The sequence below is a fragment of the Salmo trutta genome, chromosome 6 (assembly GCF_901001165.1).
Source record: "Salmo trutta chromosome 6, fSalTru1.1, whole genome shotgun sequence".
Classification (NCBI taxonomy): Eukaryota; Metazoa; Chordata; class Actinopteri; order Salmoniformes; family Salmonidae; genus Salmo; species Salmo trutta.
In genome coordinates, this window is record NC_042962.1 from 29,223,046 (window position 1) to 29,235,734 (window position 12,689).

At 43.3% G+C, this 12,689-nt stretch overlaps 1 protein-coding gene across 4 annotated transcripts in view; it reads right to left on the bottom strand.

Annotated features, from left to right (window-relative positions):
* Window positions 1-318: 318 nt before the first annotated feature.
* Window positions 319-12,689, bottom strand: part of LOC115195826 (disks large-associated protein 1) — a 315,115-nt gene continuing 302,744 nt past the window's right edge. For 2 of the 4 annotated variants that reach the window (XM_029756116.1, XM_029756118.1), the window contains exons 10-13: window positions 10,972-11,393; window positions 9,794-9,885; window positions 7,422-7,574; window positions 2,047-2,265 (exon numbers count right to left, since the gene is read on the bottom strand). In XM_029756116.1, coding sequence (XP_029611976.1) covers window positions 2,047-2,265; window positions 7,422-7,574; window positions 9,794-9,885; window positions 10,972-11,393 — 886 coding nt within the window. The other 2 variants (XM_029756117.1, XM_029756119.1) reach the window with 2 other exon arrangements.

The window sequence follows — 12,689 nt, forward strand, 5'->3', positions numbered from 1 at the left end:
TTGACCAGAGCCCTATGAGCCCTGGTCAACAGTAGTGAATTATATAGGCAACGGGGTGCCGCTTGGGACACATACTGTACATAGTGAAAAGAAAGGCCCGTTTGGACCTTGAAGAATAGGAAGCACTTCAGAAACACTTTAACACACATATCCTCCCATACACGCATACACCTGCACACGCACGCACGCACGCACGCACTAACACACACACACACACACACACACACACACACACACACACACACACACACACACACACACACACACACACACACACACACACTAAATCACCACTTTTTTCTGGCAGACACTGATTTCGCAGCACTGACCTCTCTCTGAGAGCTTGTCATGAGCCCACCTACCTCCATACCTGACTGCCAGGCTGTCGGCCCCTAGAATCCTACCACATCTGGGGGTAGACAGATTGACGTGACCCTGTGACCTATAACCCATAAAGGTCAGACATAGAGTGCAGCAGAATCAAGCCACTGTTCCTCCAACTGGACAGACTGCATTTGGAGAAACAGGAAGAATAGTGTAATTGTCCGACACATACTGGCTTTCTTGTTTTGAGTTTTATTTGGGGGTTACTCTACAAAGACCTGTATTGATTATTGGTAAATACTATCAATCACTACGCTACTCCTTTTACCCAAATCCCATTTTATAAAAGGTTTGGATTTTACAATTGAAAGTCATTTTTGCACATTGATATTATTGTCTACATTGAACACCTTTCGACTGTGTTGATTCAGCTACTGCACAAAGTTTCTCGGCTTTGCGGTTTTAAATACAATAACAAAACAATGAGTGATAAAAGTAGGTGGCTCCAATAGAACATCTAGGTGTTCATAGGTGTTGGATTAAAATCATTGCATCAAAACCAATCATTGTTTCTTTGACAAAAATGTTTTTGTTTTTTTGTGTGTGATTTCAATGCCAAGAGATATAGATCTGCTGTTGCCTGGATTTCAATAATAAGAGGCGAATCCTAAGTTATACTTAAGTGACATTTGTACTCAGTCTCCCATTGACATCAATGCATGACTAAGTCAAGTCACATCGAATTGACTCCTAAATCAATTTAAAACTGACAGTTGCAATGGTCGCTGCTACATAGATGTCTTGATGCCTTGTACTGTGTCTCCAGAAGGTCTTAGATATGTCTCAGGTGTTCTCTCCTAACTACTCAAACAGGTTTAGGTCAATTACCTCTCTCGAGAACAGGTGTGTGTGTGTGTGGGTGCATGTGCATGTGTGTGTTAGAAATGCTGTGACAGTAGCATCCAACAGGGGAGTAGAGACTGGGTTTCACTATTGTCTGCTGTCATTGTGTTGTGAGTCACAATAACAGCCTCCCCCAGGGTCACCAGAGGAGAGAGGCTGGCCTGAATTCCAAATGGCACCCTGTTTTCTATGTGGTGCACTACTTTTGACCAGGTAACGCACAAAAGTAGTGGACTATTTAAGGAATAGGGTGTCATGTGGGACACAAGCAACTGTCTCAGGCTGTCTGACACCCAACAGGATTAGCTAGTGTGCCTTGACAGCGCTCGGTCTATACCCACTAGTACACTACCCCTCCCTCCCTAACCTCCCTTCTGTTCCAATGAATCAGAAATATTATACATTATGCATCATTACTGTGGTACTGGTATACCTGTTTGGGTGACAACAGGCCTTTTGGTTGGTGGAACATCGGTAAGAAGAGTTGCCATCACAAGAAGAAACATCTTTGGGAGTAAGGAGTGGGGGGAGCTACATGAAAATCTGAAAGTTCAAGGAGAGGTTCAAATGGAGAGAAGAGGAAAAGTTAATAAATATACAATATTCTCACTCCACCGGCTGCTGTGACCGTTTTTGTGGAAGTCGATAAATGTGATTATATTACAAGCACCCTACCCTCGCCATTCAGTGCAGATGAGTGTCTTGACAGTGTCACTCGGTGTGTGTGTGTGTGTTTGTGTGTGCGCCTTTGTAGGTGTGTTGGTTTGTGTGTGTGTCTCTGGCTGTGTGTGTGTGTGTGTATCTATGTCTGTGTGTGTCTCATAATCTGGTCTGGGCCTCTGGGATGTAGATCTCGATACTGTCTGCTGCTCTCTCGGTGACCGAGCTCTGTCGGACCGAGAGGGCCCGCTTGGCGGCCAGCAGGCGTTTGCGAGCCTCCAGCCGCTGTCTCTCGGAGCTCTCCAGAGAACGGTCCCTGGCCAGGGGAGGGTGGCCCTTGTGGGGCTTCTTTGGCACTGGAGGGGCAAACCTTCTCTCCTGGATGGACGGGGGAGGACAAACAACTACAGTTACAGGCCATCCTCTGTGCCTCTGGCAGTAGGGGCACAATGTCAGCCATTTTGTGAGGGGTTAGAGAGCGCATGACATCAGCATTTTGTTGGAGTTTGCATGGTGTGAGAGCATGCAACAGGGTTCACGTGAGTGAGGTTATGGTTGATGGCTGTGGCGGCCATTTTGTGAGAGTGCACGGCTGTAGGTAGGCGGCCATGTGCGTAGGGTAAGAACGGCCAGCGAGGTCAGCTAGGCCCCAAGGTGCATGGCAGGTAGACTGACTTCTCAAAACCCAGCTCACTGTCAACAACAAAACAATGACAAAACAAACAAAAATACAACAGATAGGCAGTCACGTCAGGCAGGCTATCGCACAACATCACAACAGTAAAATGACATGCATTACAACACCCTCATGCTACATTGAACCAAAATCTACAGTAACTGTGGACATTAAAAAGCTTGTAACATATTTGAATAACAGTGAAAGTAGAAGCATGCAGGGCTATTGCATTACTTCCAAGCTTTAAAGGGATAGTTCACCCAATTTACAAAATTACATATAGTGCACCAAAAGTATATAGACCCCTTCCCCTTTTCCAAATTCTGTTACATTACAGCCTTATTCTAAAATGGATTAAATGAAAAAAATCCTCATAGATCTACACACAATATCCCATAATGATAAACAGGTTTTTAGAAATGTTTTCTAATTTATTACAAATAAAAACAGAAATAACTTATTTACATAAGTATTCAGACCCATGTTTGGTAAATTCTGATTCGACATGATTTGGAAAGGCACACACTTGTCTACAGCAGTGTTTCTTAAAGTATGGGTCGCGACCCAAAGTGGGTCGCAGACCTGTTAATGATGGGTCGCGACGTAAATGTATAATTATTTCATTAATTACTGGAATTGATTTGGCCAAGTGCAACTGCCCTCTCGGTTCAGTGCGCTCTCTGCTTAGCAGCGGTCTCTGCTCAGCTTGGCAGCTGCGCAAGTGGGAGAGGTAGAGGTAGAGGGAGATGCCCATGTGCCTCGCGGTTTACCGGATCTTTTTTCTGCAGTTTTCTTGAAGATCATTCCGCGACCCACACGTTGCAGCGCTGTGGTTCAAGCCACTGACTTGTTATTCCCACTCGCCATCACTCAACGCTGTCATGAAATTGACTCTTGCTAGCCACAAGTTCTGACTGAGCTCAATCGTCATGAAACACATATACAGTGATGACTTTGTGTCTCTTTCATACGAACTTTGAGAAATAACGAGGAGCGCCCACAATGTGTTTTGTGTGGGGAAGTGCTTAGTAATGAGTCTCTCAAAACAACAAATTAATAGAATGACAGGTCCTGACCAAACATCCAGGTACAACATGACGGTAAACCCAGGGAGTTCTTTCAGAACAGGGCAGAATGCTTCAGGAAACAATGCTTCGAAAGTGTAAAAGTAAGTCAACTAACAAGGCATTGTTGCCATTTTATAACAAGTGACAAGCGGAAATAAGGGAGTACTATCTCTCATAGTAGTAGATGTGAGTTTATCTTTCAAACAATCCCCTGGCCTTGTAACGTTACACAGCTAATAGCTAACGTTAGCCAAAGCAAGCTAACTAGCTACTGATAGCGCAACCCTAAGAAACAGTACAGATGAAGATGAAAAATTCAGGCTTACTGTACATTTTACAGTAGAAATGATTGTTGAGTGTGTGTTCTGTTATACATCTGTGTGATGTGATCAATCTGTTTATTCCAGTTCAGAATTAAATTATGTATTGTTTTTTTAACTGCAACAGTTCCAACCTAGACATAAGATGTACAGTAGGCCTTAATGTTTTGATCGTGCTGTTACTTAGGTTTGCACGATCAAAAAGCCTGTGTGTGTGTGTGTGTGTTCTGTTATACATCTGTGTGATGTGATCAATCTGTTTATTCCAGTTCAGAATTAAATAATTTATTGTTTTTTAACTGCAATAGTTCCAACCTAGACAGGTATGTAAGAGTGTTTTTAACGGGGAAAAATAAACATGAAAAGATTTATGGGTATTTCATTGTTATTTGTTTTTGTCTGTATTGCAATGAAATGTACCGATAATTACATATAGTTGCATATTTTCCTAAGCTTGAGTGCCAGGAAAACACAGAATTTCTCATTTTCATGCTGAAAATGTTTAAGAACCCCTGGTCTACAGTACCAGTCAAAAGTTTGGACACACCTATTAATTCAAGGGTTTTTCTTTATTTTAACTATTATCTACATTATAGAATAATAGTGAAGACATCAAAACTATGAAATAACCAAAAAAGTGTTCAACAAATCAAAATATATTTTATATTTAAGATTCTTCATAGTAGCCACCCTTTGCCTTGATGACAGCTTTGCACACTCTTGGAATTCTCTCAACCAGCTTCATGATGTAGTCACCTGGAATAGATTTCAATTAACAGGTGTGCCTTATTAAAAGATAATTTATGTAAGTTATTTTCTCTTAAAGTATTTGAGACAATCAGTTGTGTTGTGACAAGGTAGGGGTGGTATACAGAAGATAGCCCTATTTGGTAAAATACCAAGTCCATACTTTTGCAAGAACAGCTCAAATTAGCAAAGAGAAACGACAGTCCATCATTACTTTAGAACATGAAGATCAGTCAATTTGGAAAATTTCAAGAACTTTAAAAGTTTTATCAAGTGCAGTCACAAAAACCACCAAGCACTATGATGAAACTGGCTCTTATGAGGACCGCGACAGGAAAGGAAGACCCAGAGTTACCTCCGCTGCAGAGGATACGTTCATTAGAGTTACCAGCCTTAGAAATTTCAGCACAAATAAATGCTTCACAGAGTTTAAGTAACAGACACATCTCAACATACACTGTTCAGAGGAGACTGCGTGAATCAGGCCTTCATGGTCGAATTGCTGCAAAGAAACCACCACTAAAGGACACCAATAAGAAGAACAGACTTGTTTAGGCCAATAAACACGAGCAATGGACATTAGACCGGTGGAAATCTGTCCTTTGGTCTGATTAGTCCAAATTTGAGATTTTTGGTTCCAACCACCATGTCTTGGTGAGATGCAAAGTAGGTGAACGGATGACCTCCACATGTGTGGTTCCCACCGTGAAGCATGGAGGAGGAGATGTTATGGTGTGGGGGTGCTTTGCTGGTGACACTGTCTGTGATTTATTTAGAATTCATGGCACACTTAACCAGCATGGCTACCAAAGCATTCTGCAGCGATACGCTATCCCATCTGGTTAGCGCGTAGTGGGACTATCATTTGTTTTTCAACAGGACAATGACCCAACACACCTCCAGGCTGTGTATGGGCTATTTGACCAAGAAGGAGAGTGATGGAGTGCTGCATCAGATGACCTGGCCTCCACAATCAACCTGACCTCAACCCAATTGAGATGGTTTGGGATGAGTTGGACAGCAGAGTGAAGGAAAAGCAGCCAACAAGTGCTCAGCATATGTGGGAACTCCTTCAAGACTGTTGGAAAAGCATTCCAGGTGAAGCTGGTTGAGAGAATGCCAATAGTGTGCAAAGCTGTCATCAAGGCAAGGGGTGGCTACTTTGAAGAATCGAAAATCGAAAATATATTTTGATTTGTTTAACACCTTATTGGTTACTACATGATTCCATATGTGTTATTTCATAGTTTTGATGTCTTCACTATTATTCTAAAATGTAGAAAATAGTACAAATAAAGAAAAAACCTTGAATAAGTAAGTGTGTCCAAACTTTTGACTGGTACTGTATATAAGGTCCCACAGTTGACAGTGCATGTCAGAGCAAAAACCAAGCCATGAGGTCGAAGGAATTGTATGTAGACCTCCGAGACAGGAGTGTCGATGCACAGATCTGGGGACGGTACCAAGAAAATTCTGCACCATTGAAGGTCCCCAAGAACACTGTGGCCTCCATCATTCTTAGATGGAAGAAGTGAGCAACCGGGGGAGAAGAGCCTTGATTCGGGAGGTGACCAAGAATCCGATGGTCACTCTGACAGAACTCCAGAGTTCCTCAGTGGAGATGGGAGAACCTTCCAGAAGGACAACCATCTCGGCAGCGCTCCACCAATCAGGCCTTTATTGTAGAGTGGCCAGACGGAAGCCACTCCTCATTAAAAAGCAAATGAGAGCCTGCTTGGAGTTTGCCTAAAGGCACCTAAAAGACTCTCAGACCATGAGAAACAAGATTCTCTGGTCTGATGAAACCAAGATTGAACTCTTTGGCCTGAATGCCAAGCGTCACATCTGGAGGAAACCTAGCACCATCCCTACAGGGAAGCATGGTTGTGGCTGTATCATGCTGTGGGGATGTTTTTCGATTTGATTTGATGTTTTTCAGCGGCAGGGACTGGGAGACTAGTCAGAATTGAGGGAAAGATGAACGGAGTAAAGTACAGATGAAAACCTGCTCCAGAGCGCTCAAGAAGGTTCACCTTCCAACAGGTCAACGACCATAAGCACACTGCCAAGACAACGCAGGAGTGGCTTCGGGACAAGTCTCTGAATGTCCTTGAGTGGTCCAGCCAGAGCCCAGACTTGAACCCGATCGAATATCTCTGGAGAGACCTGAAAATAGCTGTGCAGCGACCCATCCAACCGGACAGAACTTGAGAGGAATCAGAGAAACTCATCAAATACAGGTGTGCTAAGCTTGTAGCATCATACCCAAGAAGACTTGAGGCTGTAATCGCTGCCAAAGGTGCTTCAACAAAATTCTGAGTATAGGGTCTGAATACTTGTAAATGTCATATTTCAGTTAAATTATTTTTTTTTATTTGCAAAAATGTCTAAAAAACATTTTTTTCTTTGTCATTATGGGGTATTCTGTGTAGATTGATGAGGAAAAAATTATTTAATCCATTTTAGAATAAGGCTGTAACGTAACAAAATGTGGAAAAAGTCAAGGGGTCTGAATACTTTACAAATGCACTGTACTGGTGGACAGAAATGCAAAACAGTTAGCATTTGGAGACAGTGGCCAGATAAACAAAACCAACGCATGGATTACTGTCACATGTTGCTTATAGATTGCTTACAGTATAACCAATATGCCATTTAGTAATTTGGGTAAATTATCCCTTTAAGGTGGATCTGGTCTATAGGGTCCACTACATTGAGTGATACCTTTATCTCTGGGGGGTCCAGGGGTTTCCAGTTGTTGGCTTTGAGTTGGTGGAGCTCATCAAATTTCAGGCTGATGTTCTCGATGGAGAGCTGCAGCATGTCCCAGAAGCCTGCTAGGTCCTGGGAACTGGGCCTCGGGTGGGAATTGGGGTTCTGATACACACAGAGAGTTTCAGTATAGAGTTTAGAGTTTGGACACTGAGGTTCTTGCATTTACATGGCACTACACAATTCTATGGCAGCCATGTTGGCTCCTCATATTCGTGCCGTTCTTGAATTGTGGTGGCATATGCGTCCCTCGCCTTTGTAACCATGAAAAACACTCAAATTAATTACAGTTACACAACATGTTTTGCTATATATTGAACTGTTTATCAATGATCAAACATAATGCAAATAAGTAATTTATACTGCAAAACTTTGTTTATGCATTGTTTAAAGTACTTAGGGTAAGCATATTGGCTTGTCCCAAGAGTGATGTGTAGAGTATAGTGACATGTTTTGGGGATGTAGAATATAAATGGAGGGAACTAACATTGTGAGGAAAATGATTAATCATATTACTATAGTAAATTATTTTAAAGGCCCAGTGCAGTCACAAATGTGATTTTCCCGTGTTGCGTTTATATTTCCACACTATGAGGTTGGAATAATACTATGAAATTGTGAAAATGATGATAACGCCATTTTAGTGCCTGTTTTGGTGGGATGGCGTTTTGGCGGTAAATAGACCAATAGAAAAAGAAGAGGTCCAAAAATCTCTGCCAATTACAGCTACCCAGCTAGCACATTTGGTTCCTTGGAAGTTTTTTGTTTTACAATGGTTGTGGGAACAAAGCCATACTGTAAGTTTCCTGACTGGTGAAAGTGAAAATGTTTTTTAAACATTTTGTCTGTTCTGTGAACATATCTTTTTAGATTGCAGGGAGGTTCTGAGAACGTTTAACTCTGCTTCCTTGAAGGTTTTCCTGGGAGGTTTTATTAACGCTCTTAGAACTGAAATGATACGTAGGTTATTTGGAGGTTTTAGAATAACCTCCTTAAAACCTTCACTGAATGTTTCAATAAGACTTTTAATAACACAGATACCTTATTTTGGGTTAACTTTTTTGAACTCCAAGCACAGATAGGACACATGGAAATTCATTTCCTTAGTTAATTAATCATGTGAACACACACATTTTTTTTGTGACATGGCATCAGTGAGATTTATACTTATGATCTTTGGTTCTCTATCCATTGAATTAGTCTACTGCAGCACCAGGATGGGAAAGCGAAAGGGGGATACCTAGTCAGTTGTTCGACTGAAATGTGTCTTCCGCATTTAACCCAACCCCTCTGAATCAGAGAGGTGCGGGGGGCTGCCTTAATCGAGCTAGCATTCCATGTTTTTTTTTTACGCATGCAAAGCTATTTATTTTAGTCTATTCAAATAGACCGCATTTCAAAGGAAACTCATTAAGATCAGGTGTGGCCAATTAGTGGGCACGGCCGACACACCTGAACACCACTGGCGTACCACACACCCCCGCAAAAAAATACCTCTAAATGATTGATGACCTTAGATATGAGCATTTGTGGCATCCATTTCAGAAAATCAACATTTTTACATTTACTTACAATATATCATTGGTGTAACCTTCATTGGTGTTACCTTTCCTACTTATGGCACAATGTTATCATAATGATACAAATTATTTAAAGTAATTAAGCTACCATATTAGTTGACTTAGAATGGGAAGAAGCACCCAGATCCATATAAATAAATACAAATCAAGAATTGTCTTCCAAAATGCTATGCCCAAATGCCATTGCGATTCAAGAACAACCCATTTACCAAAAGCACTTCACAGAATTTTCCGATTTTTAAACAATGCTATGTAACTGAATGTATAGAATAAAAACAAGATTTCCAAATACTTATGAATGAATAAATGGAACGCTCAAAGGCTCTGACATGGCATCCATTCTAAAAGTTGTCTGAACTCTCTAAACCTATGGCTTTGCACAGGACTGTGTTGGGACTTGGAACCATTCCCATTTTCCTATCAGTATGTCATCGGCATACTAGTCTGGGACTATTTCACCTTGTCCCTCCACACTTCAAAGTTATTATGCTTTGAGTGGTGAGTGGTGATAGACTAGCCTACTATTCAGCTAGAAATTTGCATGCATAGCAGTGTTTGGTCTGACACAGTGTCAATTATAAGCTTGTATAGATCATCACATTATGTGACAGTTGGCTCTGATGGGCCTGCTGACACAGTAGACTAACTCTGCAGTGTGTGTGTGTGTGTGTGTGTGTGTGTGTGTGTGTGTGTGTGTGTGTGTGTGTGTGTGTGTGTGTGTGTGAGTGTGTGTGTGTTACATACCTGATTCTCCTTACACAGCTCCCGAAACTGCTGGAACTTCTGAGACATAAGCAGCTGGGCACTCCCTATTGCACTGCGGATCTTCCCCAGTACTGCGGAAACACACACACACACACACACACAGACTTTGCCTTTGATGAGTGCAAGGCTTTAAATATGTGGAGAGAGGGAACTGGGAACCTAAACTGTGAGTTTTGATGAGAAGGGGAATGTTTATTCTGCACACCAAATAAACATACCTCCTAAAGTGACATTGAGTTGGGGGATGTAGATTAACCAGCCTCCTGTCTCAATACACAACCTCGAATTAGGGGGCAAATACACCGCAGAATCACTAGTCAAGGGCTTCCCAGCAGACAGTCGCCCTCACGTACTGTAACCATGTGTTCTCTCCATCGGAAATAATGCATTAGCAGTAAAGGAAGAAATCAGTTATGTCACTAGGGACAAATCTAAGGAGTAGTATTCAAGCCGAATAAAGTCTACCCCATTGGGCTGTGTGTCCCAAATGACACCCTAATCCCTATTTAGAGCATTACTTCTGACCAGAGCCCAGTGGGGCCTATATTGGAAATAGGATGCCATTTTGGATGCAGACAGTGTCAGTGTAGCACTGTTAGTGTGGAGCTATGGAGCTGGCAGCAGGCTTGAGGAGCTTATTAAGTGAGTTTGAGCATGAACACCCCCATTGAGCATTGCTGTGAGAGGTCATTATACTGTTTATCTACAGGACAGATGTGTGGCCGGGCCCATCCAGCAGCTAGCTCCCTATTGATGACTATGTCTGCAGAGGAGATAGCAGGCAACAAGCAGGCATTGTGGCTCGCTGCTATGAATGCCATGGCGGTGTCTCAAATGGCACAATATTTCCTATGTAGTGCACTCCTTTTGACCAGAGCCCTATCAAGCCCTATCTGGAGAACAGGGTGCCATTTTGGGACTCAGACAATTTCCCTCAGTCTATTTGACAGAGGGAAGGAGGGAAAAACAGAGATACAAAGAGAAGGAAAACAACTTACATGACCTTCACATCAACATCACCCAAAAATACAAAGAGAGAAGTGACTCTACTGACTCACTCCCCCTATGCACCGCTTTTGTACCAGTTCGCACATATTCAGCTCAATGTTCATGGGTTGATGTTGTTTATGTACATGCACATGTGTTGTCCCACTCACTCTCCTCCGGCAGCTCGTTCTCCATCTCGTCCTGCTCCATCTGCCGGCACCAGCCCTCCATGCGCTCCATCTCGGCCTGAAGAAGCTTAAGGAACCACCTCCCGTCCCTGGAACACATCAACCCCCGTCCCCCCACCACCTCCAGTGGGTCCTCCACCTGGTCCATCCAGGGGTCTGGCGGGGGCAGGATGGATGGGTCCAAACCCACCTCGCCGTACTCCTCCACGGTCAGGGCGTGGTAGTGGTTGCCCGAGCCCTGGATGGAGACGGTGGAGGTGGCGGCGTCCCGGGAGTACTGGCGGGGCATGGTGGCCGAGTGGCGTATCACCATCTCTGGGGCGTCGACGGGACAGTAGTCAGGGTCGTCTAGGTCGGCTTGGACCGCCGTGGTCACACTGTTGGACCTGGTCATCCTGCGGTAACTGGAAAGAGAACCACAGATTAGAGATCAGAGTTAGTGGATGTGGGGTTAATAGAAGACATGCAGGCTTAGTATATCAACACAGATCCCAGATCAGATCGGACAGGTGTGGGGTGTTTGAGAGGGGTGTCATGGGGGCGTTTGGTCACCTGGCTGATTCAGAGGCGATGGAGCGTGGCCTCATCAGTCACCGTGCCCTGCTGTAGGGCTAAGTCTTAGAGATAACATACACCCACCCTCAGGGCCCTGCTGTACAGCTTGGGGTGCAGCTTTTGATTTAGCTCGAGAGGCTTTGTGCCCCTGTAAGACTCCTCTTGCCAAGTCTCTCAGAGCAAAGTGCCAACACACGGCCACAAAGTCACACACTTGCACACAGATAACATCTTTTCAAAATACACAGATGGGCACGCACACATACGCGTGCGCACACACACACACACACACACACACACACACACACACACACACACACACACACACACACACACACACACACACACACACACACACACACAGTGTTAAAGAGAGAAGTGCCAACTAAATGTACAATTAGTGGACAGCCAGCAACCAGAGACACCAGCAGACTACAACAGGATACAAGATAAACAGATAAATGACAGAAAATCATTCACACGCTCTCTCTCTCTCTCACACACAGCATTTTTTACTACAGTTTACTATAGAATACTACAATACTTACTATAGAATTCTGTAGTAAACTGTAGTATACTGTAGAATACTATACTGTAGTATCCCTCGATCATGTGTAATACTTAGTATAGAATGTTGTAATATACTGTAGTAAATAACTTTTCAAAATACGCACACGGACGCACGCACGAACACGCACACGCGGCGCATTCACGCGAATATGATCCCCACAGTGAAGCATGGTGGTGGCAGCATCATGCTGTTTGGATGTTTTTCATCGGCAGGGACTGGGAAACTGGTCAGAATTGAAGGAATGATGGATGGCGCTAAATACAGGGAAATTCTTGAGGGAAACCTGCTTTAGTCTTCCACAGATTTGAGACTGAGGTTCACCTTCCAGCAGGACAATGACCCTAAGCATACTGCTAAAGCAACACATTCGAGTGGTTTAAGGGGAAACATTTAAATGTCTTGGAATGGCCTAGTCAAAGCCCAGACCTCAATCCAATTGAGAATCTGTGGTATGACTTAAAGATTGCTGTACACCAGCAGAACCCAGAACTTGAAGGAGCTGGAGCAGTTTTGCCTTGAAGAATGGGCAAAACTACCAGTGGCTAGATGTGCCAAGCTTATAGAGACATAGCCC